Raw genomic sequence first — 26,116 nt, forward strand, 5'->3', positions numbered from 1 at the left:
TTACACTTACATATTTACCCAGTTCTCATTCCCCTGCTTTGTTTTTTTTCCATTATGTAAAGTATCTCATAATATCATGATACAGAAAGACATTTTGATCTTTACAGATCAGTGTCGCTTATAAACAGGATTATTTATTATTTGTGTCACAATCACAATCAAAGGCCCCAGTCAGAAGACGCTATACGCTTTACAAAACAAGAAACATGGTCCCCAAACCTGAAGACTCAGTCTAGAGATACCTTGGTTCTGCAAACTGATCCATGAGGGCACAGGAATCAGTTTGTGCTGTCAATTACTGAACCAAGCCCTAGTTTAAGAAAGGAGGGTATGTTACAAACAATAGAAGCAAATAGCTTGGTGCTTCTAAATGGTAAAGGGTTGTTTAATAATGCATTCTCAGCCACTGCAGTCTCCCCTCAGCCTAACCATCGGCTGGCTGAATTCTTGCAGACTTCAGAGCAAGATGCATGTGTTATTGTTTCAAAGGGAAAAGCTTCTAGATACAACCCAATTTTAGACCTGTTTTATGGTTGGCTTGTTTCTTTTTAAAGAGAAGTTGCAAAGTAAACTTCAATGGTATCTGTGCCGTAAACCACTTTTTATTGGTGTTTGCATTAACCCTTGCTAAGCAAGTTAGAAAGATGACAAACACACTTGAAATGATGTAGGAAAGCCTGGTATCTGTTTCATGTGTTCCTCTAATTTGCTTTAGAGTCTTCTAAGCAAATCTGTATCATGTGTAGTTTTTTATGTACTTACTTGGCCCACCTAGGGAGTCAGAGGGGAGATTGCAGGTTAAAAGAAACAATGATGGGAAATATAGGTACTGTATTTCCAAAAGGTTACTTTTCTTATACTTCATAGAATCATAGGACTGGAAGGGACCTCGAGAGGTCATCGAGTCCAGCCCCCCCCCGCCCTCAAGGCAGGACCAAGCTCCGTCTACACCATCCCTGACAGATGTCTATCTAACCTGTTCTTAAATATCTCCAGAGAGGGAGATTCCACCACCTCCCTTGGCAATTTATTCCAATATTTGACCACCCTGACAGTTAGGAATTTTTTCCTAATGTGCAATTTAAACCTCCCTTGCTGCACTTTAAGCCCATTACTCCTTGTCCTGTCCTCAGAAACCAAGAGGAACAAATTTTCTCCTTCCTCCTTGTGACACCCTTTTAGATATTTGAAAACCGCTATCATGTCCCCCCTTAATCTTCTTTTTTCCAAACTAAACAAGCCCAGTTCATGAAGCCTGGCTTCATAGGTCATGTTCTCTAGACCTTTAATCATTCTTGTCGCTCTTCTCTGTACCCTTTCCAATTTCTCCACATCTTTCTTGAAATGTGGCGCCCAGAACTGGACACAGTATTCCAGCTGAGGCCTAACTAGTGCAGAGTAGAGCGGCAGAATGACTTCACGAGTTTTGCTTACAACACACCTGTTGATACAACCTAGAATCATATTTGCTTTTTTTGCAACAGCATCACACTGTTGACTCATACTTAAGAAAGGCAATTATACTTAAGCCCCATTTCTACTGAAATGAGGGCCAAAAACTCCCCCAGGCCTCAGCATGAGCAGGTCTTTCATTTGGGTTCAAAATTCTGCTGATGCCCTTGCCTCACTATGGAAGTCAAGTGGGGTTGCAGATGCTCGGCATGTCTTGCAGAAAGGCCTCAACTGAGGGTTGTACATAGGTCAGGATCAGCCCATCAGATTAAAACAACCCTCAGAGTTGTAACCTTGCTATAGCTGGTTGGTGGCCTGGGTGAAATGTGTTGGTGCCTTAATCCTAGTACACAAGTGTCAGTCACATACATCTTCCCACACACCATCACAGTCGGCGCTAACTGTTCTTCATATTAGCAGTCTGCAAAGACTGAACCGGACAGAGACTGAATTCCCCTGCCATCCCTACTGGGGTCCTGCATCCCTAGTGGGGTAGGTGTGGGGCACTGTGGCAGAGAACAGCATTCTCTTCTGTTTCCTGTTCTAGGGACACAGAGAACTTCAGTTTGGAGGGCTATCAAACTTAGGCCTGGCTTTTGCTCCCATTTAAGCCAATAGCAAAAAACAAACCAAGCCAAAAACATTGCCTAGCCTTGGAGCAAAATGCTGCCCGTGTTCAGCATCAATTTCACTTTTTAAAAGATTTATTATTTCAAACCTTAAAAATCAGTTTCTGGTTAAGAGACCCTGGTATTGTGCTAACCTGGTTCATTTTGTAATACTGAACTCCTCTAAACCCATGGACTTTTAAAAAATATTATAGCCTCACAAATTTTAAACTAATCATTTGGCTGGTCTTAATTACCCTTGTAATATGCTTGTCCCTCAACCTCCAAAATAGACTTGATTGCATGAAACAGGGCACAATTGCTTTCACAAAAAAAGGAATTTATTATTCTTAGCAGTATTCACCTTGAAGAAATATGAGGAAAGCATACACTTTTTACAGACAATATATAAACATGTTGTACATAATTAACAATAACTTAGTTCACTAATCCAAAAATAAGCAAAATAAAAAATCAAGAATAAAAACAGAAAATACTGCAGAATTTTTATGCTGATACAAGTACAAAATAATTTAAATCTTGACTGCCGTTGTCTATGCTGCAGTGACTGACAATATATTGCACTTTGTCAACTGTATCAGTAACCCATTCCTCTTCCCCCTCCCTCCCATGACCCCCCCAAATCCTGCAGAAATTTGAGCTAGGTACAAATAATGTACAACTGTACCATAGTAACAGGTAAAAAGACCAAATTTCAACTCAGCAAATTAAAATTCCTTACAGTACTCCCGACCAATATTTTCCCCCGTTCATTTAGTTCGACTTTTTTACAAAGTGCACCTTACACAGACTAGAAAAAGGAGGAAAGCAGGATTTCCATGGCTGTTTGGTCCTTACTTCATAATCAAATATTTGAATTACTTAAGGTGAAAAGAAATTCACATCCATTTTTATGTGGGTTTGTTTTTAAGAACTTTTGCAGTAAGATACAATTGGCTTGATCCAAAACAAAAAACAAAAAAACAAAAGAAAGAAAGAAAAAGAAAAAGCTCGTCACGAAATAAGCTTACGCAGTTTACATTATCGAACCCCTCTGCTCACTGGGGCATTTTTATCAGAAGTATAGCTAAATATGTACATCATATGTTATACAGGAGCTTGGTGTTCATGAGAGTCATCAGGTTGTAACAATCAATAGAATACACTTCACATTGGCAATAGCTTTGTTTTCAGTTGTTTACGTACAATATGGTTTAATAATGGGAGACTCATTTTGTAATATTTTTTAAATATAAAATGTGCTACAGGAAATAGTTGTCCCCCTTAGAACATTAACCTCCCTTACCTCGCCAGCTTTTGCTGCTTCTGGGACTTGAAGGATATGTGAAGCTGAAACTGATTGTCTCTCTCTGTTTCTCTTGTCCAGTGATTTTAATCCACTTTCTGCCCTTTCTTACTCCCAAATGTGAAATGTGCCATAGCCTGGATGCCTACAGACAGCACACGCTCTGGCTGTGCATGGATGTGGTAGCCAAACTACAGTAAGTTTATCAAAGCACCTAGTCTGTGTCTTAAGCAGCAGCTGCCAAGAAGGCAGAACAAAATGCTTAACTCTCCAGCATGTTTTGAATGTCTTGTGCTGGTTTTTGCTGTTGCTGATAGACTACTAGAAGTTAGATGGGAGAGCTGAATAAGTCGCCTCTAGCTTCTCCCACCTGGCACAGGATTGTTCCCTACAGTGTATTCGTTTAGTGATTTGTCCTATTCTGCTATTTATGGAATAACATTTTTTTAAATAAAATCTTTCATGTAAAGGAAAAGAATGCAGGAGTTGTGTCCAGATAATCTGCATCTTGGGCCCATTACAGTCCCATATTACAAATATATTTTTGCTTTGTTTTCCCCTCTGTCTCATCCCTTCCCTAATAGATATTTTTGTATGTAACATTGATGAAGAGAATCAAGAGGTGGCTGTTTAGCATACTCTTTTCCCCCATTATCAAGCTGTGTTTCTTCTAGCAGGGTTGGCTCCCCACCCCCACCCTATCCCCCCAAAAAAAGGCACAAAATCATGCAAGTCAGAAGGTTTGAGGCTCTTTGTGGAAAACAAGAGCAAAATAAATAATGACTTTTTGTGTCTGGTTTCCTTTTAAAAATTTTATAAAGTTGTCCTTGTTTCTCACCCCTTCTCCCCCGGACAAAGTCCACCATACAAATCCAGTAATGGGTGGCTACCAGCCAGCCTGCTCTGCCTTTGGAGGCTGCTGTCTCTTTACAATATTCACAGTAATAACAGAGAGAGAAAGGAGAGCCAGTTCCAGCATCCATCTTCCGCTGCTTCTGCCATCTTTGCTTCTGCTGGGCCAGCAGGTATCAAACAAGTAAGTTCTTCATTTTCCTTATACCTGAGGAGCAAAGTGCATACCAGGCACCATTAAGCATTTCTGCAGCAGACCCATCATTGCGAGGCTTTAGTCCAACCCTAAGTGTTCAACCACACTGGAGCAAGATCCCCTTTTTCCTTCCCTATGTTCTCCTCTTGGCAGAATCTTTCTTTACTCGGTGTCATCTTAGAGCCCCGTGTTCTTAATCTGTGTGGGTCTCTTGATATTCAGGTTCTATCCCATGGCTGTAACCATGCTGGATGGATGTGGATGTCCAAATGAGATGCTGGAAGATGGGTGAATGGGAGTAGGTGTGGGTAGGATGTGTCCAGAGTGGCTAAAAGGTGGCAAATGCCCCATTGGTGCCATGTGACTGGCAAGAGCAGCGGCACTGAATGGAGAGGATTTCTCCTGCATGCACTTGGACAGTTCCTCAAAACACTCAGAGCCTTTCTTGCTTTTCTTTGATTTGTTGGACATTTTCCTATTCCTGGTCTGAATCCCTTCTTTCTTCATAGTCAGTGGCCTGTTCACCTGCAAGACATGAGAAAATCAGGCTCATGCAGACAAAATTACCTTATTATGCAAAAGGGAAAATATCTGGGCATCCCCTGTGTGTTTTCCTGGACAAAGAACTTTTTCTGACCAAACAAAAGTGTGCTTCTCTCTGCAGATCTTGTTTATATTGATTTGTTTAATGAAGCCGTACACACAAAAAACTCAGACATGAAAAACAAGTTAGACTGAATTTGGCAGCTTATGGCCACCCTTCCTTCATGCTCAGGGCTTGTCAGCCACGTTGTCCGGCAATCTACGCATGCGCAGATCACCCGAACCTGGCTCTTCCAGGTTGCAATCTACTCGCCACGGGCAAGTAGATCTTATTTTTAGTCAAGCCCTGCTCGTGCTTACCCTTCATGCACACACCCCATTCATTTCCTAATAGAATAGATCAAACAAGACCGTACAAACTGACATGGAATTCACTTCTCCATTCAGTGTGGTCTCTTACTAGTAAAGCTTCAACTTCAAGTTACTTACATTTTAAATACTGGTCTAATGTGTTGAATAATTCCTGTTCAAAACTGATTCTTATTAAACAACCTTTACTACTAAAAACAAACAACATAAAGCAAACATTTACAATTCTACATAGTGGTACCTTCCCCCCAGGATTAGCCTTTGTGCAGAATCCATTGCTGGAGAGAGAAAGTGCACACAACATGCTTAACTAAAACTAATGTTGTAACTCTGTTTTGCCTGATTTGTCCAGGCTTCAGAAGCCAAGCTAATACATTGTAATGTCAGTGAACTTAGCATCACTATGCCAACAAAGAATGGCTCTGAGTCCCCAGGGGAACCTTGGAGGAGAAAAAAAAGCCTGAAACCAATAAAAGGCCAGTGCACGCCATGCAGTTAAGGCATCAATCCCAGCTAAGCAAGCAGAGACACACAAGACAAGCAAATACTCACATTGTGCAATTTATAGTAAAGTCCACAGGCATTACAAACTGGGTCTCCATTTGCATTACGTCGCCATAAGGTAGTAGTGGTTGTCTGGCAGTTGGCACAACAGGTCCCTGCTCTCCTAGCCGCTGACTACCCGAAAGAAAGGGAAAATTATTTAGAGGTTGCTTGGAACAAGTTTTAAAGGTCAATTTAGGCCTGATATGTAGGACTTGTAACTAATCATAAATCTGTTTACAGAATAGAAAGGTCAGAGCCATGTTGCTTTGAATTTTTTTTCGGGTTTTGTTTATTTGTTTGGATGTAAATGGTCCCCCATGGTAACGGCCACCCAAATATTAGGATATTGGGCTACTGCATGAAAACCAGTGAGACTGAGTAATCTATTTTCATTGTCCAAGACAAAAGTAATGCAAAACCTAAGAGCACTGATAATGAGGCAAAATATATTTGTTTGTAAAAGCTTTTTCTTGTAGTGTTCTAAGATCAACACACTTGGATTTAAAAAATATTCTTATTATCCATTTGTTGTTGTAGCACAATGCAAGAAAGTAGGACTTTAAAATATGATTTTTAAGTTGATAGTGTCCCCTTAAAGGTGATCAAAAAGGAAAACCAGCTGTATTACTTAGATGGGTGCAGTATTTATCATAGCCATCACTTAAAATTTCAGTTTCCATTTACAAGTGAAAGAGAAAACAGAACCAGCTCCAACTTTTGTTAAATAGTTTGCAAATCTAATCTCATCCCTTGCAGCAATAATTCTGCTACCTCTGCTACTGCCTGTGTCCCTAATTCATCACTTTCTAGGCTGATAAGCCCCAAAAATATCCTCTCTTAAAATCTATCCTCTCTTATTCGTATTGCTTAGCTTAGCTGAATACCTTGGGGAGCACAGGAAACCTGTCAGCCTCCTAAAATGAGAATAGCAAGATAAGAAAAAAGTTAAATCATGCTAAACTCGCATGGATTTCATTAGTAGTGAGAGACTCTACAATAACATATCCTGGGACCAAGGGTACCATTTCCAAAATTTCTAGGAATAGACAAAATGCACACCATGTTTTGGGGAGACAGCCTTATTAGATAGGTTCAAAGATGCTTTAGGAAATATTTAGGATACATTCCATTTTGTATGGCCCAGTGAATTCTGAATACTAAATATTTATTTTCATAAATACTCATAAAATATCTACATTATGCTATCTTCCTGAGGGCTCTGCTCCTTAAAAATGTTTACAGCTGGCTACAAAAATCCTAGGGACAAACTACTACACATTCTTCCCTGCACCCCATTGATGCTCCTCTCAAAGCATTGAGCTTCTGAGAGAACCCATAATATAACTTCCTATAACATTGGGTTTTCTCTGCAATCAGAGCTTTATGCAACTCCTAATGCATTTTCTGAAGATCATGGCCTTGATCTTACTCTCACTTATAGTATAGTATGCTGGTGTGCATCAGAAGTAACTCCACTGAAGGCAGAGGGAGTATTCATTCAGTAGGGTGAGACTAGAATCAGGGCTGGGAGATTTATTTGTTTCAGTCCCTGAGCTAGCCAGCCAGAACAAAGCTAAAAGAACTGAGGAAAGGTGTACCCCCCTTGTGAATACACATGTAGGCAAACCAAACACAATTTACTTTAGGCCTTTAAGCCTTGACAATCTAATTTTGGCATGCAATAAAAAACTAATATTAATAAACTCATAAACGAAGACAATCTTCTTCCATGCCCAACAAATGAGTGAATCACAAACATTAAACATAAAAACACAACTCAAAAATCTAGCTCCCCCAAATTTCTGTGAGCTAAGCAGGGCAACTTCCCAAAACACTAGAAGGTAGAGAGCTATGTTTGCTTATTTGAAATGGTTTATTGATACTAAACGATGCTGCTTAACTCTGTGGCTTGTCCTATTCAGTCTGGCAAGCACTTCAGATAATGTTACACTGTTGTCTTAACATTTTTCTCTGTGTGTCAGTCACTTTCGAAGGAAAGCGAGTCATTAAGAAGCTTGCATAGTTGAAATTCTGGCTCACTACAGAAATCCTCTGTATCCTATCCCAGCATTAGATCATTAAAGCGAACACTCCTTCCCTCCTACTAGGCCAGTAAAATGTCCCCCAAATGACAGAGATTTAGGCACTATAAATCATATGTCTCCAAATATATGTATATATATATATTAGTCTTAGCATTTTTACACATTATTTGTGGAGTAGAGGGTATTAGAAATTACAAAAGAGCAGGCATGACTGGCATGCCTTGCCTATAGAAACTCTCTAAAGCTTTTAGAGTCAGGAAACAGATACACAAAGTTTCCTTATCTTTAACGTACAGATATCCGGATAGGAAACTACTACCAGGAGCTTAGAAAGGACATTTTTTTTAATCACCCAAATGAAAATACAAAGTATAGGTGACTCCATGGAAAAATAATAGGTTTAAAAAAACACATTAGGGGACTGTCTGAGGAGGGAACCAATATTAATATTGTCAGGGAATAGAAAAGTGAAAATTACTTCATGGCCTTTATACAAATAATTACTAAGTAGAGAGCAGTGGGTTTGACTCATCTGACTTTTTTGCTTTTTTCAGGTTGGAATTTTTTTTTTAGTACATGGAGTGCGGTCACGCCTGTAACCCTTTCATAACTTGTACACATCTGAACTGCCCCAAGAGGCCAAATAAATGAGAAATCAAATGAAAGATGCCATCTAAAGATCAGAGTATATATTCATAAGGAGATAGACAGCTACACGTTATAGTGTTTTTCCCAACAGAAACAGAGTGTAGGAATAGAAACAGAGGTTGCTAGCCTGCTTGCATTCTATATCTTGGCATGTAACTGCTATGGGTGGAGTCCCTGCAATCTGTCTTTAGGCTATGCTGTGACCTCTAAGTGACTTGAGAGTCATGTACAATACAAAATCTAGCATCCATAGGGGCTCTGAAGCACAAGAGATGAGCCCCTCCATAGGTAAGTTCCTTTGTATAATTTATTCCCAAACCCAGCAGAGACAGACACCTACCAGTCTTCGTTTAGGTTTAATGAGTGGTCGATTTTGACCGTTCATTTTGTGGTAGAGCCCGCAGGCGTTACACAGGTAATGCCCAGTGCCGTCTCTTCTCCAGAGAGGGGTGGCAGTAGCTCCACAGTTCACACACTCTCTGCCTTCTAAATGGAAACACGAAGAAACCGGATTTCTTTCTTTAAAAACAAATTCACAAAAGCTTTTTGGATTGTCCTTTAGGCATTTTGCAGAAATCAAAACAGTGCATTATGCAAGCATAATCAGACAGCATTGATTATTTACAGTACATGTGGCAAGACTCTCCCCAATGTATCTAATACAAGCTAGTACTTTATGTTGTGATCCAAAAATAATTGCTCTCTCTGTAAGGTGAGAAAGAGGGACACCCTTGTTGTGTCAAATGGAACTTGTATCATTCCAGGAACAACAAGAGCTGCCTTATCATGTAATGTGCACCCTCACCCTGCCATATCTATTGCACCGCTCTGGCTAGATCACATGTTATTCTGTCACACACACACACACACACACACACACACACACACACACACACACACACACACACACACACACACACACACACACACACACACACACACACACACACACACACACACACACACACACACACACGGCACAAATTTTGAAGAAAAGGGGTTATCCAGAACTGAATCTGGACCAAAAGATTCTTTGCTGCAAGTGCTGCAAAATACTAAAATAAAGCAAGACAGCTTGGAGGTGGATAGGCTATCTAAATAGTTCAGTGATTATTTTTATTTCAATTTATTTTCATTTAGTTGAACTGCAGCATTTGAAAAGCTTATATTTAAGCAGGCTCTTTTCTGCTGCTTATAAAAACAACTTGTTCTGAATTTTACTTTTTAATTATACAATTTTGATTTGGTAGGGAGGTTTATCTTACTCTTACTCTTTCCTCATTTGTTTAATGCTTTAATTTTTGGCGAGGGAGAATACTGTGTTGTACAGTGGCCCAAATAGAATAAAAACACCAAAATCCAATTAAAGATATTAGCTCACTCACTTTGTGTCTCCAAATAGAACTTGGCATGGAAACCCTTAGATATCTGCCTTTTTCTTCCCCCTCAGAAACCTATTTGCAAAAAATTCACTGCCTCTGATGGTCTGCTTAATTTAGGAAATTCTCTTAATATAGTTTATGCAAATTTTACAGTATTTAACTGCAGAGGAAATTATTTTTGCTAATAACTGGACCAGGCCTTGTCCAGTTCATCAGGGTTTATGTCTCCTTCAGCTAGGGAGTGGGTGGCTTTTAAACAAAATAGTCTGCAGTGAAAAATGAAGGGAGTTTTGTGGAGCTGAGTTCTTAGCTTTTGTCCCTCCTAGGGCAGGAAGCTGCAGGAGTCGTCGTGTCCTGAGTCTTAGCTTTCCTACAAAAACAGTGAGTGGTCACGAACTTTCCTCAGTTCCATGCGCGGGGGCTCCCATGAAAACAAAACAAAACAAAAAAAATCAAGATCACTCACTTCCCCCATCTAATAAAACCCTCAGCAGCTAAGGGACAAAAAAGGCCCTTAGGGATCCATTTCTCTGCAGTGACTTAGCGCTGAAGCAGCCGTTGGGGAGGAGGGGGCGGCAACTGTATTTTAATTTTCTTTTCATGGTTTAAGTAAGAAAAAAACCCAGCAGCCACATTTCAAATGCGGGGGGGAATCCTTTAAAAGGGCGATTTGAAATAGAGTTGATATCGTACAATATCTGATCTTTTTGTTGCAAAATTCATAAAAGAGATCATGTTTCTTAATTCGTAGTCGCTTTAAAAATAGAGATGTGAGTGTGCCGACATATTTAATGTGTTCAAAGGTAGCTGTGAAACGCTGTCCCAAATATACACCATTTTATTTTCTTCCACCGTTGAGTGTATAAACTGGGAGGATGAATTAGGTGAAAGGGACAACATACAGCGTTCTTAATTAATTTGTCTAGAATCAGCCGGTGAAACGTCAAAGGGGGATCAAACCTCGAGTCATCCCTGAATTAGCTGGATTCAGAAGACACTTTTAGGGAGGACTGTTTGGAGCAGAGAGGGGAATAGTTTGCGGTTCGTTTTTAGCAAACACGGATGTGTCTGAGGCAGGGAACAATCCTGTCAGATCGCATTTTCTCGCGTGTATTGAGTTGGTTTAAGTCAGTGTTTACTAGGTACCTTTGGTCCTCAGCACTGGTATGTAAACTATTGAACTTTGGCTCCTTGCGTGATCTGAAAGAAATCGAGCCCTCTGCAGTTTTAAAGCAACTGGCTTTGTAAGTTCAATTGTGAGTGGGCGCTCAATGCTAACAGCGCACGACTGGCCTTTTCTCTCATTAATGAAGGTGCAATTTATTACAGGGAAACAGAAAGGAGCTCGCTAAAAATCCCCTGCATGGAGCCAGTGGAAGTTTTACCAAAGAGTTGCAGGATCTGGCTAAGAATTTCCAGTGACTAGAACCGGCCAGTGCCTTTCTTTACCTATGTGAGTGATTTTGCAGTATAACCCCGTATTTGCATAATTTAGATCTGCCAATTTTTTTTCCTTGATGGGATTACAGTGTCCCTTAGGCCCTGCCATGAGACTACAGGTCTGCAGAGAGCCAGTATCTAGACCTTTCAGAGAGCAATGAACAACAAAAAAACTAGGTCCATTTTTCAGAACTGCCCCCCACAACAGCGTGGTTTCAAAGCCAAGTGAATGAGGTTCAGATGTATCTCTTTGACAACACAGTAAGTTCAAGCAACCCACCTCCCCAGAGTGCATGTCAAAAGTTTGCCTCTCCCCCCCCCCAAAAAAAGAACACACTTCCAGCCTTTCAAACACACACTCATACAGCCTGACTTACACCGCCCCCATCACCAGCCCCCCAGGCAAAGGCTGCACAGGCGCTACAGAGAGTGCAAGGAGTGGTAGGGCTTACCTGAGCAGGATCTCGCCTTGCTCCTCTGCTTGGGGGTGAAGCTGGAGGCAGGCCCCCCTAGGAAACTGCCCGGGTGGAAGAGGCTGCTGCTGTACTCGTGAGCAGCTGGGACATAGGAGGGGTAGGTGGGGATGGGGTGGTGGGTGGAGGGCTGGGCCCCCATGGAGGTTAAGCTGGTCCTCAGCGGGCTGGCACTCTCCATCTTCATCCCGTCCGATAAAGACACTTGGTACTTGATGGTCTCCTTCTCCTCCTGCCTAGCCCCGGCCGAGGAGGAGGAGGGCGAGGCCGCGCTGGTGGAGCTGGGGTCCGGGGACACCTCCTTGGGAGGGGTGGGCGGGAAGCCGAAGAGGTGGGAGCCGGAGTGCGAGGCCGGGGTGAGCGAGGAGACCGAGGCCGTGCTGGCGGTGCTGCTGCCCGGGTACACGGAGATGGCCCCGGGCGCTCCGGCGGCGGACGGGTGCAGGGGCGCTTTGCTGAAAGGATTCACCGTCCAGGGGTTGTGGTGGTGGGCGGCCGAGAGCGCCGCTTTGCCGCTGTCCAGCCAGGGGATGCCGGGGCTGTGGATCAGGTGGGGCCGGCACATCTGGCTCCCGGTCAGACGGGCTGCGGGGAGAGGGGCGGTCTCAAGTCACTCCGGCCCGCAGAGAGGCACCGAGCCGGAGCCCCGGGCTGGGGAGGGCGGCGCGGGCAAAGCCACTGCCCGGTGTGGAGAGGGGCAGGGGCCGTGCCCAGCGGCTAGAGCCGGCGGGTTAGTTCTTAGTGGGACGCCGAAGGGCCATATAGCGGGGCGCTCCAGCCACGCACCCCCCCCCCGCTCCAAAGCCCAGGGCGCCCCGCAGCGTGGGCCTGGCTGAACCTCTCCCGGCAGAGCCCGGGACACAAGGCAGGGTCCCCCGCCAGACCCCCGCGCCAGGAAAACCAGGCAAGTACCGAAAGGCTCCGAGCAGCTTGCTCCTTTGCAGCAAAGGAAGCCGAAATGCTGAGGCCGAGAGACCAGAGCGCAGGGTCAGGTGGCAGCACCCCCCCCCCCCCCCACCGAAGAAAAAGACTGACTGGCTCTGCAGGCTTGGCGCCCCCCCCCCCCCCAATAAAATCTACCCGCCGTTTGAATTGGTTTGTATTGCATATCCGGGAAGTGGCCCTGTCTCGGGACTAGGAAGTTTCTTTGGTCTGTACGCGCGCACCCACCCACCCAGGCTATTTCCCCTTCCTCCCCTCCCCCCACAGCCCTCGGTTATTTCTAGGGTTAAAGTCCCCCCCGGGATTCCCTTTCCGCGATCCGGTTTTCTCGGGTCTCCCTTTCTAAGGGTTCTGAACCGGCCTCCAAACAAACCCGCTCTCTGGTCATGCCCCGCCCGGCACAAGCCCACAGAGGGGAAAGGAAACTGGGGTTGGAGAGTGGGGGGAGGGGGGGAGACACGCAAGACCGGTGCAGATTTACCGTGAGCTTGGCTGTAGGACACCCTGGCCCTGGCATGGGCCGAGTTGGCATAGTAAGGGTTGCCCTGGGAGTCCAGATGGTTGAAGAAGACATCGACTTCGTCCGGGGGTAGGAGCTGCGCCGGTTCCATGTAGTTATGAGCCAGTCCCGGGTGGTGCGTCTCCGGGTGCTGCCCGTTGAGCACGGCGTGGTGAGCCATCCAGCGAGGCTGGTCGGTGGCCACTTCCATAGCGGCGCTGAGCCCCCCAGCCCACCCCCCAGCCAGCAAGGATCGGCGCCGGGGAGGTTCGAACACCAGGATGGCGCACACGGCTCACGCTGGGCTCGGGCCGGGGGGCAGAGGAAACGTGTCCCTCTCTTCGCAGGAAAGCGGTGGCGTGAGGCTCCCTGCGACACGCTCAGGACACCACCTGTAGGAAGAAAGGAGGGGTTAGTGCTTTACAGGGCTATCCAAGGGAGGCACGTCACCCTCCGCGCTGTCCACCTGGTTGGCTCGAAGTCCGCAATTCCCAACAGGCAGATGCCTGGAAGAGGGTGGGGGGTGTCCCTCTCTGTGCCCCTCCCCCTCCAAAAAAAAGCTTCTCTTTGTGCTCCGTCGCCCCCCAAAAGTTCCTACTCTGGGTTCCCCCTCTCTCCGCTCCACAAAATAAACAGCATCTGATTTCGAGACTTTTACAACAAAGGTTTCCTCTTTTCTACAAACGTCAAAAAAGGGAGTTTTTCCAGCTGCCTTTCCAACGGGGGAGGGGGGTGAGGGAGGTAAAAACAGCAGGTCTCGTATCACCTATCACCTACTTGTAATACCACCTCGGACTGACACAGAAGCAAAAGAGGAAAAGGAAAAGTGAAAGGAATGTTCACAGAAAAAAAGGCAGCAGCCCAGAAGCAATTTCCCTGCAGACTAAACCCAGCTCTATTTCCCCCCTAACATACTTACACAAAGTCTCTCCAAGTGGAGTGAATCTAATTCCAAATGTTTGCAGAGTTTCTTTCTGGGGTTGTAAGTTTAGGGGGTGGGAGGTGGGTGGTGATGGATGGTTGTTTGGAGGATGTGAATGCAGAAGAGAGTGAGTGAGTGAGAGAAGGAAGAGGAGGATTGGATGGAGGTTCTTACTCAGATGGCAAGCTCCACTTATTCTGGCCTTTTTTGTAACATCCCCAAAGCATCCTATGTCAGCCCTGGCGCCAGCTGGACTCAGTTCAGTAGACATGAACTGGGGCGACGCGCAGGGCTAAGAACCTCCGCCCAGCCAATCAGCATCTTAGCGCCCAGCCTCGCGCTGTCATTGGCCCCAGAAATCCACATTCCCTAATTTACTCCAAACATCTTAAAAGAGCTGAACCCGCCAAAGACCGAACCCCCCCCGCCCACCTTCTCCTCTCCCCCTCCCCGCAGCAGCACCCAGGTTCGCTTGTCTTGCAGAGATGTAGTTTGTTATGGCTAGTGTTAACCCAACGCCCCAGAATAAGGTTATGCACAGATTATTCCAACCTAAATGCATTGAACCAAAGGAGTGAGAGAGGGACACCTAAGTGGATCAAGAGGCGCACCCCAAAAAGATGCCCGAGCAGCTCCCTGTTTGAAAGACAACCCTGTTTTTACAGACTTGAGTCGCTAATGGCCCAACACATCTCTGTAAAAAAAAATTAAGGCAATTTAACGTTTCTTTGATTTGAGTGTGATCATCAATCGGGGATACGCGCTCAAGAACGAACCGGACCAGGGGGGAAGTCGCCCCTTAAAGTGTATGTGAAGCAGGACGGCGGAACCTGCTCCTCCGTAGGAAAGGCAGTTGGATGGTTGGGAGATTTTAGAATAACATGTTTGTTTTCTTTCCTAAACAGTTCAGCGCGCTGCGTGCGCCCCAGAGAGCTTTGGGTGGCTGCTCAGAACGAATGCAGGTAATTTCCCCCTGTTGCATCAATCCAGGAATCATTTATTCTTGGATCAGGATTCTAGTTTCGCCCAAGCAGTTCTTTCAAGTTCAGAAAACTAGGGAGTCGGGGCGTTAGCAAGATGTCCGATTTTGTCGTGGATTGTTACCATCAGGTGAGATCGAAATAATTGTTTGAATCAGCCAAATACACCCACATAAAATTGTTTGGAACCCAGCTGAGGTTGGAGTGTAAATAAGAAGCGTTAGAACCCCAAACTCCATTTGAAGTAATTTTTTTAAATGGCTAGTCGTTGATTGTGTATTTTCTGGCCCGCTCCTGTTACTCTCGGCTACCTGCGACAGTCTCTCACGTAGCGATCCCAAGGGCTGCCCTGGGTCGCTTCCTTGAAATCTTCCGAAATTTTCCCTGCCCTAGTGAGGCAGGCTCTGAGCTCCGGACTTGCTGTGAGCACCGAAAGCACCGCCAGGCCCAGCGAGGCATTAGGGCGTTCTACAAGTCTAGGGAACCCTCAATTACTGAGGAAAACACCACCCTGGTTTAAGTAACTGTTTGTTTGTAGCAGACAATAAACAGACTGAAGCGCAGTGGACCAGTCCTGGCCCTCGGAGCCCGGCTACGCTATCTCATCCCGAACCTTTTAACAACTCGTTTTTATAAACCCTCTCTTTGTTTTGGGCTGGGTTTTGACGTATTTCTCTCCGTTTGAAGCAGCCGAGGCTTCCCCCCATCCTGCTACAGGGCGGATGAGAAGTGCAGTCCGAATCAACAGGCTTTTTATGCAGCGAGCTAATTAATTTATCACAGTTTGAAGGTCCCACTTTTAACTGCCTGTGCGCTGCGGAAAGCGTCTCCGGGGAGGGCGAGACACAGAGAGAGGAGGCAAAGAACAACAGGGCGTCGGAAAACTTAAAAATCAGGACGGAGATGGTGTGGGGCCAGACCCCTACCTACCCCTAAAAAGGTTTATATTAAAAAATAACTAATTGACTGATAGGTTGTGGTGGGTTGTTTTTAAAGCTGTTTTCATTTTATTGTAAATCCTCTTATCTCCTAGATGCAGGGAAATAATTGTTTACATGAGTAGATTTCAAAAGTGGAATCAAAGCAAAGCGAAGGCCTCTCTTCCCTATCCGCCTCAGACATGAATGCAAAGCCAGGGAAGAAAGGTGCCTTCGGGGGACCCTGTGAAGATATTTCTGAGACTGGCCCCAGGCCTTGTCCTATTCCTTTAGCTCCTGAATACATTCCATACTTGTTATTCCTGCTCCTAATTCTTTCCCAGGCCCCAGTGGAAGAGTTGGAGAGGGTGGTTGGTTGGGACCGGAGTCCTGTGCGTGATCTGGTTATATCATTGGGGGGCATCTCTTCCCCTCCCTGCTGTAGGGAAAGTTTTGGGTGTTTTGTGGGAGGAGGAGGAGTAGTTATGATCAGGTTATATTTCCTGGGCTGGGCGAGTCTGGCACAGGCCAGAGGTGTATGTTGCTGGGGAAGGTGTTGTGAGCAGGGTGTAGTATGCTTTACAGGGACTCCACACTGTCAAGTCAGGACTGATGTATGTGTGTTGGGGTGTGGGATATGATCAGATTGTATCGTTCTGGACCTATATTTTCCTCCCCACCAAGGATTGCATGTCTGGTTTGATCAAATTATATAATCCCACTGCTTTTGGGGCGTTAGGGCCAGATGGTGGCTAGGTGGGCCATCAAGTTCCATCATCTGGCTTCAGGCACAGTGTAGTGTGTCTTGAGGTGGGACTGGTCAGATTATGTAATCACAAACACCCTGTAAAGCAGCAGTGTGGTTGGGGGTGCCTGGGATTTAATCCCTGGAGATATCACATACGCCTAAGGCAGTGGTGGTGTGTGGGGATGGATGTTATATAACTGCCCCCTAAAAGCCCATGGGCGAGGGCAGGGCCGCCTGTGTTGGGGTGAACAGGTTACACAACCCCCAACACGGGCAGGGCTGGCTGCTTTGGGAAGGAGTGTGATATGCCCCCCAAACTCTCCACCCCGCCAGGGCAGGGCTGGCTGCGATGGAACAGGTTATATAACAGCCCCCCTCCCCCCACGCAGAGCAGGGCAGGGCTGGGTGTGCAGGGGCAGGTCTCCCTGGAGGGGAGGGGGGCTGGGCCGCAGGATTGACAGCCAGTAATTGGGTAATAGGAGGCTGCTTCTCCCCATCCAGGCGGCCCCAGTCACTCAGACGCCGGGGTCTGACGTCACCCGCCGCTGCCAAATTCGCCAGGAAATGAACTTTTTATTAATAATAATAAAATAATAATAATATTCCCAGACAAGCCCCTTTTCCCCCACATTGGGGCGGCGTCGCCCCGGGAACGGGGGTCCCGGACACCCCCAATTCCTGCCCTGCCCCCTCTGCGCCTGCCGCCGCCTTCCCACCAGACACAACAAGCCCAGGTTTTCGAGCAACGAGGGTCAGCCACCGAGCAGCCTCCCTGCCCCCACTTTATGGGCATCTTCCTGCCCGCTGGCCGCAGACTGGGGCAGGGGGCTGCGGAGATAGGGAGGCTCCGGGGCTAAGATTTTGCCTCCTCCCCCCCCCCCCCCCCGCTTCCTCGTCCCTCTTGGAAAACTAAGGGAAGCCGGACCCTGCTGCTAGCGCCGCTTCCAGGAGCCCCCGCCCCAGCCCCAGCGTGTGCAGGCGCAGACGGGGAGGTGGGTGCGCTGCGCTGGTGGGCGCCGTGGGGATCCGTGGGCCGCGTGGGGGAGGGGGGAGAGTCGGGGTCTTTAGGGCCGGGTGAGCCGGGCTGTGGAGGAGCCGCCGCCGACCCCTGCCGCCCGACACTCCCCTGCCCCCCGGCGGGGTGGGAGGCCAGCGCGGGCTGGCAGCCGCAGAAAGGAGCAGCGATGCAGTCGCAGCCGGCTGGGCTGGCCCGGCCGCGGGAGGGGTGGGGGCTTGGAGACAGGAGGTCTGGCTGTGCCGGCCGGGACAGGACTTGCTCGGAGCTAGCCTGGGGCAACACCGCGCTCCCCTCCCCCAGCCCCTCGAGGCTCTGTCCCTGCCCCCGGGCCCAGCCAGCCCCGTTCCACTGGTGGGGAGAGGGGTCTGCTGATGCCTGGCCTCGGCTCTCAGACAGGGCCGGCCGGGAACTCGCCCCACGCCCGCGTCCTGTGCGAGAAGCCGGGAACAGAGTCCTGAACCTAACCCGGTCTTTCGCCGCCACCTCCCGCTGTCCTCGGATTTCCCTCCTCCCCCCCCCCGCCTTCACCTTGCCAGCCCTCAGTTCCCAGATCTGGGACCCCCCCAAAAAAATCCCCTCGCCAAGCCCCCTCCCCCTACGCACACACTTCCCGTTTGTTTGCAGCCAGTGAAAGCGATCACAACAGGAGAGAAGGGACCTTGCAAGTAAGTGTCAGCCCGCCCCCACTCTTAGGTGAAATCGGGGTGGAGGGAGAGGTGCCCGGGCACAGACACACGCTGAACTAGCAGCTGCCCCTGCGCACTCTTAGGAAGGGATTGGCACCCTACCGAACCACAGATAAAGTCGGCAGCATTGGCAATTCATGGGCGATTTATTCGGATTTCGGCGCTTTAGCAAATATGATCTTCCAATCTCAGGCTGAATGGACCGCGAGCTCTGTAGCAGGCCTGGGGGGCGCAGGAGGGAGAGAGGTGACAGCCTTTACTTTAAAAATGATTTTAAATCATTTTTTTTTCGTTCAGGAAAATCGTTCTTTTGAATGAAAATAAGGCGATTTCAGCTCAGGTATTTTTACTCCCAAAGTAGCAAGCTGCAAACAGCAGACACGGGAACAAACATCTCACGGGGTTTTGTTTACTAGAAATAAACGCTCCCCTACCCCCGTTTGCAGAAGTAACCAGGAGGGCGGTTGTGGGAGAACGTTTCCATAGATCCGAAGAAGTTGGAGGAAAAAATCACAGCTCATCTAGCAGCTCCCCACAAAACGCGATTGCAAAATCCCCCGGCGAAAGCGTGGAGGAGAGTTCGAGTTCATTGCAATGGCCGGGCTGCTAATGCGATCGTATTAATGCCGGCGTTAATACAGTCTTATTAATTAATACCAACCTTTTTAATTATTTCCCCGCTGCAATGAGCAAGGCAGCGTTGGGGGGGAGAGGGCTGTTTGTTTTAGGCAGGTGATAAAATCGCAGTTAACGAGCTGATAATTCGTTCATGTTTGTTTTAAAAGACAAATTGTAAAGATTAATCAGGCTGCTTGATTTATGGAGCGACAGACCCCAAAACTGCCCGGGAAACTCTCTCTGAAGCCCCCGTGTCAGATTGCAGCCGGCTCCTGCCACTTCCCTGCAGCCACGGGAGCTCGCTGCTTCCTCTACAGATCCTGCCTGCAACATGGACACCACGGCCAGGAGAGGGAGGGGAGAAAAGCCCAACGCGTCTGCGGGGCATGGAGGAGATACTGGGGACGAGGGGAATCAACTGCACCGTCCTCCTAAAAAATGAACATACAAAATCCAAACGAAATGGCCTGTCCGCCCGCTCCCGCCGCCGCTTCTCTCCAGGGCTGCCTTTGAGCACTACAAGAAATTCTTTCCTGTCGTCCTTTGCCACCATAGCCAGGATTTCAGGGATATTTCTGAAGCTTTATTCCTGTCCCGGCTTGGTGGGAAACCTCTCCTTCCTATCCTAGTGTCTTCCTGCAAAGGCAATGTCTCTGATCGGGCGGTTATTATTAATGAGAATTAGCAATAGTGTGTCCATATTATTAATGATAATTATGGCTTCCCAGGAACCTTAGGGCCAACTACTTTCCCCTGCCTTGGATGATGGCTCTTTCCAGCTCTTCTTTTCAAACTCATGGCAATACACAGCGCGTAACATCTTTCTCCCTGTCCACGTGGAATAGACGAGTTACTAGGCGGTTCAATTCTTTCCAGCGAAATGGCTAGCCCCGGCGTGGAACTCCTGCCTATGTTACCGATCCCCAGCCACTGATATTTACCAGAGTGAAGGGTGGGTGGGAATTGGTACTGAACAGATCGCTATGAATTCCTCTCCAAATAGGTTTTAAGAAGTCCAAGTTCAGGGATCTCCGCGCCTCTGATTTACCCACTGTTTGTGTAGAGCGTGGCAGTTCAGTGCTTCTCTCTTGTCTGTTAAGAGGGGACTGTTATTAAATGCCCCGCCGCAGCAACGCCGTGGGGCAAAGGAAAGGCTGTGTGCTTAGGACGTTTATTTAATTAATTCACTCATCGGAACATAAACTAACCCGCACAAGGATCTTCGGCGCAGAAGCTTAACTAATTTTCTGGAGCTGAGATTCAGCCTGTTTCACACGGCTGGTTAAACAACTATTCTGTCAATTTTATTAAAGTCCTCTCTGGAGAGCATCTGCCTGAATGGGCAGTGAGCTGCAGGATTGCAGCCAGCCGGCTCCAGTCCCGGCATTCACTCTGTGGCCCGCTGCATTCTCCACCGTTCCATCTCTATCCCATCTCCTCTTCCAATAGATTGCTAGATGTATTGGCAGTTATGTGCAAAAATAAGGCACGCCAAATGCTTTACAAATAGCCCTCCTTCTTTGCACATGCAATAGTCTGCAGGGGGCGGCGATTGATAAAAAGAAAAATAATTGTATCAGAATGAACCACAACTATCAAACCACACATTATTTTCAAGTGTGTCTGTATATTCTACACGCTGATAATCAGCTATCTAGGCAGGTAAGTAGATTGATAGATTAGATTAGATAGAATTCGTGCATATCTATACGGATTTATCTAGAAAATTAGTAAAACATTACAGTCTCTTACGAGTTATAAAGTTTTCTTCTCAGTTGAGGGACTGGCTGACTCCCTCGCAGGACTTTTTACTTCTTTTTATACAACAGTTTTGTTAATCTAAATTTTCTGTTGCTGTACATTTTTAAAGGGAAGATCGTCCAGATCTGAAAGCACAGCTGATTATTTTAATTTGATTGACAAGTGATGTCATCTCGTTAAGGGGGGGAAGGAAACATGTTTTAGCAACAGTTAGTGGGACCATTTGATGTAGCAAGACACCTGTGTCTACGATCAATGCGCTCATATGTTCGAAAACAGAAAACATACGTGCTCAGCCCTACACGCGGACTGATTATTTACATGCCCTCAGTATTTGCCCGTTTTATGTGACGAGATTTGAATTGAACAGACCTTATGTCAGACTCTAAAAGCAACACGAAGTGGGCAAAGGTTCAAAAGGGAAATAACCAAATCCCCATGCTCTGCTGTAACAGAATCTGGACCCTGGTGGAAGAAAGCGTTGGCTGAGTTAATCGTTTGATAATTCTCTGGCATCCCGCTGCAGATGGGGAGCGGTTTGGTACCGGGGCACGTTCTGCCAGCCGTTTGTGAGTTTGCAGTTTTGGACTTTTCCTGTCATTTAGCGTGTTAATGAGGCGAGGAGGGAGCAGGCCGCCTCCTACCTCCTTTTACGCCTTTGCTTTTGCTATTTCAGCAGATAATAACAATTATTGCAATGTAAAACCGCTTCCCGGGAAAGGTTTCCCAGACGCCGTAAAGTCAATAGAAGAAAACAAATCTCCGCAACTCCGGCTCCCCTTCCCCCAGGCAACAGGGTTGCCTTCTCTTCGCCCGGATCCTCTGCCCCGGAGGGAGCGGTAGGTACAGTTGCCTACAAATAAGTTGTACTAGAACCGACAACAGCACCGACCAACTACAGTGTCACACACCGTCCGAGCCGCGCGATCTCAGACGCATTGTTCGAACTGCAGCCGCATCTACTTTCCTCTTTGTTTCAACTTCACTCATCCTGGCTGCAAACCCCAGGGGCAGCCTAAGTTTTTCCTCCCTTTGTAGCCCTGTTCTTGTCTTTTCCTATGGGCCACTAATTGGTGCAACCATCAACATGGGAGGAAAGAGAAGGGCGAGCGAGAGGCGCACTTCGTTAACCCCTAAAGGGCCTGAGACGAGAGGGGCCGCACAAGGCACCAGCCCTGTTGCCGGACACATAGGCCCGGTCCGAGCAGACCGTAGGAGCGCACTGCGAGGTACTCACTGCTGAGCGGGCGGCTGGTGGGTGTCCCGCGACGCCTGTCCCCTGCTGCTGCAGCAGGAGCCAGCTCCGCGTTGCCAGGCTGGGGTGCAGGGTGGGACGGGTCTGTGGGCGGGGAGGGGAGGACGGGGCAGGCAGAGGAAGCCGAGGGGTGGGGGGAGCAGGCCGGTGGGGGTAGCGCGCAGCCACCTCGCTGCTGCAACTCCCCGTCTTGCTGCGCCCGGGCTAAGCCAGGTACAGAAATAGAAACACGTAGGAGTGGCGTCAGAGGGACACACACCCGCTTCCGGGTGAGCCCTGGAGCCTGGCGGCTGCAGGTACGGAGCCGGGAGCCCTTCCCCCGGGGAGGCGGCCCGCGCGCACACGCCGCCCGACGGGCTGAAACTCCCGACTCTGGTTCCAGTCCCGAGGTGCCTGGCCCTTGCTGCAGGCGGGGGGGCCTGTCAGAGAGCAGCTGCGGCGGGGAGTCTGGCGGGCACCCGCCGCTTTCCAGACTTCCCCGAGGGCTCCTGCTCCTCCCTTTCTCGCCTCCAGGCCGAGCGCGCGGCTAGACCACTGGGACTCACGAGATGGCACCGCCGCCTCTTCTCCGCCAGCCACTTTGGGGAGCAAACCCCACGCGCCTTTTCCCTCCTGGGGAAGCCTGGTCTAGCTCTCCAGCCCCGGCCGTTCAGAGCGGCTGTTTTGCCCATTGCCCCGTGGGAGTTTGCGCTCCCCACTGGGTGACCCCTTCGTGGCTCCTGTTTTCTTTCCCTCCTGACTTTTGTCCTTGTTTGGACCCTGGCCATTTGTACCTACGGGTTGTTCCCCTGCAATGAGTTTGCAATTTGTCCGTCGGGATACAATTCCCCAGCCCGGGAGCCCTGGCCTGGCTTTTCTTCTCGCCTCACTGGCTCCTTCAGTCACTCCGCTCCCTCACTGGCTCGCCTCACCCCGGGCGCTGGCACAGAAATCTGCAGGCATCCCTTGACTTGGGCCACATCTGTGAATTTCTGATCCAACCAGTCGGTTAGCTCAGCCCTGGCCGCGCCGGGCAGCCACAAACCCAAGCACCACCGCACGGCTTTGTAAATGGCCAAACCTGCTCAAAACACTGCAATGGCAGCCACAGAGAGGACAGCGCTCCCACTAATTGATACGTGCAATTAATACTCCCCCCCATTACAAGTCGTTATGGTTGGTTTCGGAGCCTGCTACAGAAGGGCGCTGTGGTAGACTCTCTGTTCTATGGGAACATTTTTCAGGCTCTCCTGCCAAAAATTTCGTTGCAGACTTCGAGTTTCTGGAAGCGTGTATCGATGTCAATTCGGATGCCAGCTATTTGGGGCTCAGTCCTGCAAGGTTGTTGTTTGCTTGTTTTTTACTCTGGTAACAACACTCCTAAGGGAGCAATCGCCCGAGTTAAGGCTGCAAGATCGGGCCTTGGAGGAGAAAGAGCCGGTGTCAGTTCCAGAGGCAGATATTTAGTTTTAAACACAATGATCTGTCTGCGGCGCCTGGTTCGTTCTCTCCCTCTGTAATGCCAGTGAGCGTGTGCATAGAGAGATAGGTGCATAGTCCCAGTAACCACTCTCTGGTTTGTTTGTTTATTTATTTGGCTAGCTGCTTTACTTTGTGATGAGTGCAGCCACCTCCAAGAGACCTACGAGTTTCTTTGGGCAGGGCCAAATTTGAGTTAAAACAATGAATACAGATGTGCCCTGGCTCCCGCTTCTCGCTCCAGCCAAACAAGCCAACCCTGCTGCCGCAAATCCTGCACCCGAACTATTCTTATTGAAATCGCCTCAACGCCCTTCAGCCTCCAGTGTGGATTTTCCCCCAGTCTCTGCACCCCACAGCAAAGGAGGGGGATAATAAGCAAAAGGGGGGGAGCTGCCTTGGGAAAAAACGCATTGGAGGCGGCTGAAGCCTCTACTTGGGTCATTTTAAATCATGCAAAGCTGTGTACATCTGCTGCACGAGACTGGGACTGCAAAGGCTCCCTGGCTAAGCAGGTGCAAATGGAGCAGAACCCAGGGCCGACGGGGATGCGGGGCTTTCCAGGGGAGAACAAACCCTCGCATCGTGTTAATAACAAATCTGACAACAATGAGTGAGAGCCGGGCGGGGCGGGGGGAAGGCGAGGGAGAGGAGGGTCAATTGAACATTTCATCCCCAAGTGTCTCCCTTAGGGGAAAAGAAATAGACGTTCCGAAGTGGAGAATTTTATATATATATATATATATATATATAAAATAATCAAGACACACACTTAATCCTGGGAGATTCGCTGCTATTAATTCACGGCGGTTTGGTTTGATTTGTTTATTGGCCCGTCGCAATAATCCGTGTGCTTCCCTCTTTGCGAAAGGAATAGTATGGCAGGATGATGTGGCGTTTCAAACGCTCCCATCCTTTAGCGGTAATAGGGCCAGTCTATTAGAAGAGAAAGTATCTGGGAATTCTAAAGTGACTGCGAGTTTAAGAATGAACAAAGACTGTTCATTAGAAATCAGTTTCAGACCGAGATCCATCGAATATATAAATATACCAGCCAAGGAGTTTGCATCTGTGACCGCTTCTTTTATACTTGAGTTGCGAAATCATTTTGGGGACACCAGGTTTACATTATAAACTGAAAACTACCACCCTTTTCCCAATTTCTATCTCGGGGTTTGTTTTAATCTCTGAGCATGCCATTCGCGAGGGGTAAAATGTTTTTCAAACCCGCTAAAAAAACATTATTTCCAGTCGGAATTAGAACAAGATAATTTCGTAAACGTTTACTCTTCCGCGCTCTGTCTCTAGATTTTTCGCTGAAGCATCGCTTCAAGTGGTCCGCAGTTTATTACATTTTGGGAAGGATGGCGTTACCTGTTTTGCAGCTAGTTCAAATAAGACACCCGCTGAGTTATAAAGCAACCGTGCCACGCGAACGATTTTTTCCCATCAGATATGTAGGAGCAGATCTGCACATTTTCAGCAATAACAAATCCCGTGATTTGTTCTGGAAGAGGAAAAACTACCCCAAGAAATACCCTAAATCATCTGCACAGACAAGACGGGTTTATTTAAAACACTGAGCGATCGTTCTTTATTTGACACTCCAAAGCTGTTCTCTGTCACTGGGCATTAGCGACTCTTTAGACAGAAGGGTCCCTATGGAGTGGCTGGGGAACAGCATCCAAAATATTCTGCATTTCCACCCAGGGACAATAGTGCAGGGGTGGCGGTTTAGGGGAGAATGTGTAGAAACAGGACTCCCCGTCCCCTTGCTAAGTACGCCAGGCTGTAAGGACAATCTCTCCCCTGTCCAAGTGCATTGTCTCCACGGGAGCACCGCTGTTTACACTCCCTCCAGGTCATCGCCGCCCGGGTGAGGAAGAGTTCCAGCAGCCTCCCCACAGCCACAACTTGTTGTTTAAACTGGGCTTTTCCCCCCGCTGCGGCAAGGAAAGGCTTCGCCTCTACAGCCCGAAGGAAGCCGAGCCCCCTATTTCATCCCCACCCCGCTTCCCAGGGCACTTTGTCACGAGTTCAATATTTGTAATCGCCTTACCTTTGGCCAGCAGCGACTGTCCTTCTCTAACTCCTTCTGCCTTCCGCTGGGTTATTTGCTGGGGGGACTGAGGGTCTTTTTCTTTCTTCCCAGGCTCCTGGACAGCGGCGCAAGCACATCTGGAGCCGCTCACAGTGGCCACCCTTTCGCCTCTGCCTCGCTCGCCTTCATGTATTTGAATAAAGAGGAACGAAAGAGGCTAACTGGCTGGTGAATGCATAAGCAGGTCGGCAGAGGGGTTGCCAGGGGTAGGCTGTTTAAAACTGGCAGCAATTTTCGAGTTGGGCTCCCCCCTCCCTTCTCTCCCCTTCTTCCTCTCACTCTCCTGCATTCACGGATGGCACAGCGAGCCAGTGTGTATTTATGTACATAATAAGGCAGCTCGTCCCCTCA

The 26,116-nt window shown here is 47.9% G+C and overlaps 1 protein-coding gene across 5 annotated transcripts; it reads right to left on the minus strand.

The window, feature by feature from the left end:
• Window positions 1–2,383: 2,383 nt before the first annotated feature.
• Window positions 2,384–25,861, minus strand: GATA2 (GATA binding protein 2). 5 transcript variants are annotated; one of them, XM_014577422.3, is made up of 6 exons: window positions 25,724–25,861; window positions 13,284–13,693; window positions 11,840–12,445; window positions 8,906–9,084; window positions 5,879–6,004; window positions 2,384–4,939 (listed from the first exon to the last, which is right to left on the minus strand). In XM_014577422.3, the coding sequence occupies exons 2-6, from the start codon at window positions 13,510–13,512 to the stop codon at window positions 4,640–4,642; spliced, it is 1,440 nt and encodes a 479-aa protein (XP_014432908.1). In that variant the 5' UTR covers window positions 13,513–13,693; window positions 25,724–25,861; the 3' UTR covers window positions 2,384–4,639. The 5 variants fall into 5 exon arrangements, with proteins under 5 accessions (XP_014432908.1, XP_014432910.1, XP_014432907.1 ...); XM_014577424.3 differs by lacking the exon at window positions 25,724–25,861 and adding an exon at window positions 22,189–22,548; XM_014577421.3 differs by lacking the exon at window positions 25,724–25,861 and adding an exon at window positions 14,221–14,492.
• Window positions 25,862–26,116: the final 255 nt, after the last annotated feature.

Source organism: Pelodiscus sinensis, chromosome 11 (assembly GCF_049634645.1).
Source record: "Pelodiscus sinensis isolate JC-2024 chromosome 11, ASM4963464v1, whole genome shotgun sequence".
NCBI classification, from domain to species: Eukaryota; Metazoa; Chordata; order Testudines; family Trionychidae; genus Pelodiscus; species Pelodiscus sinensis.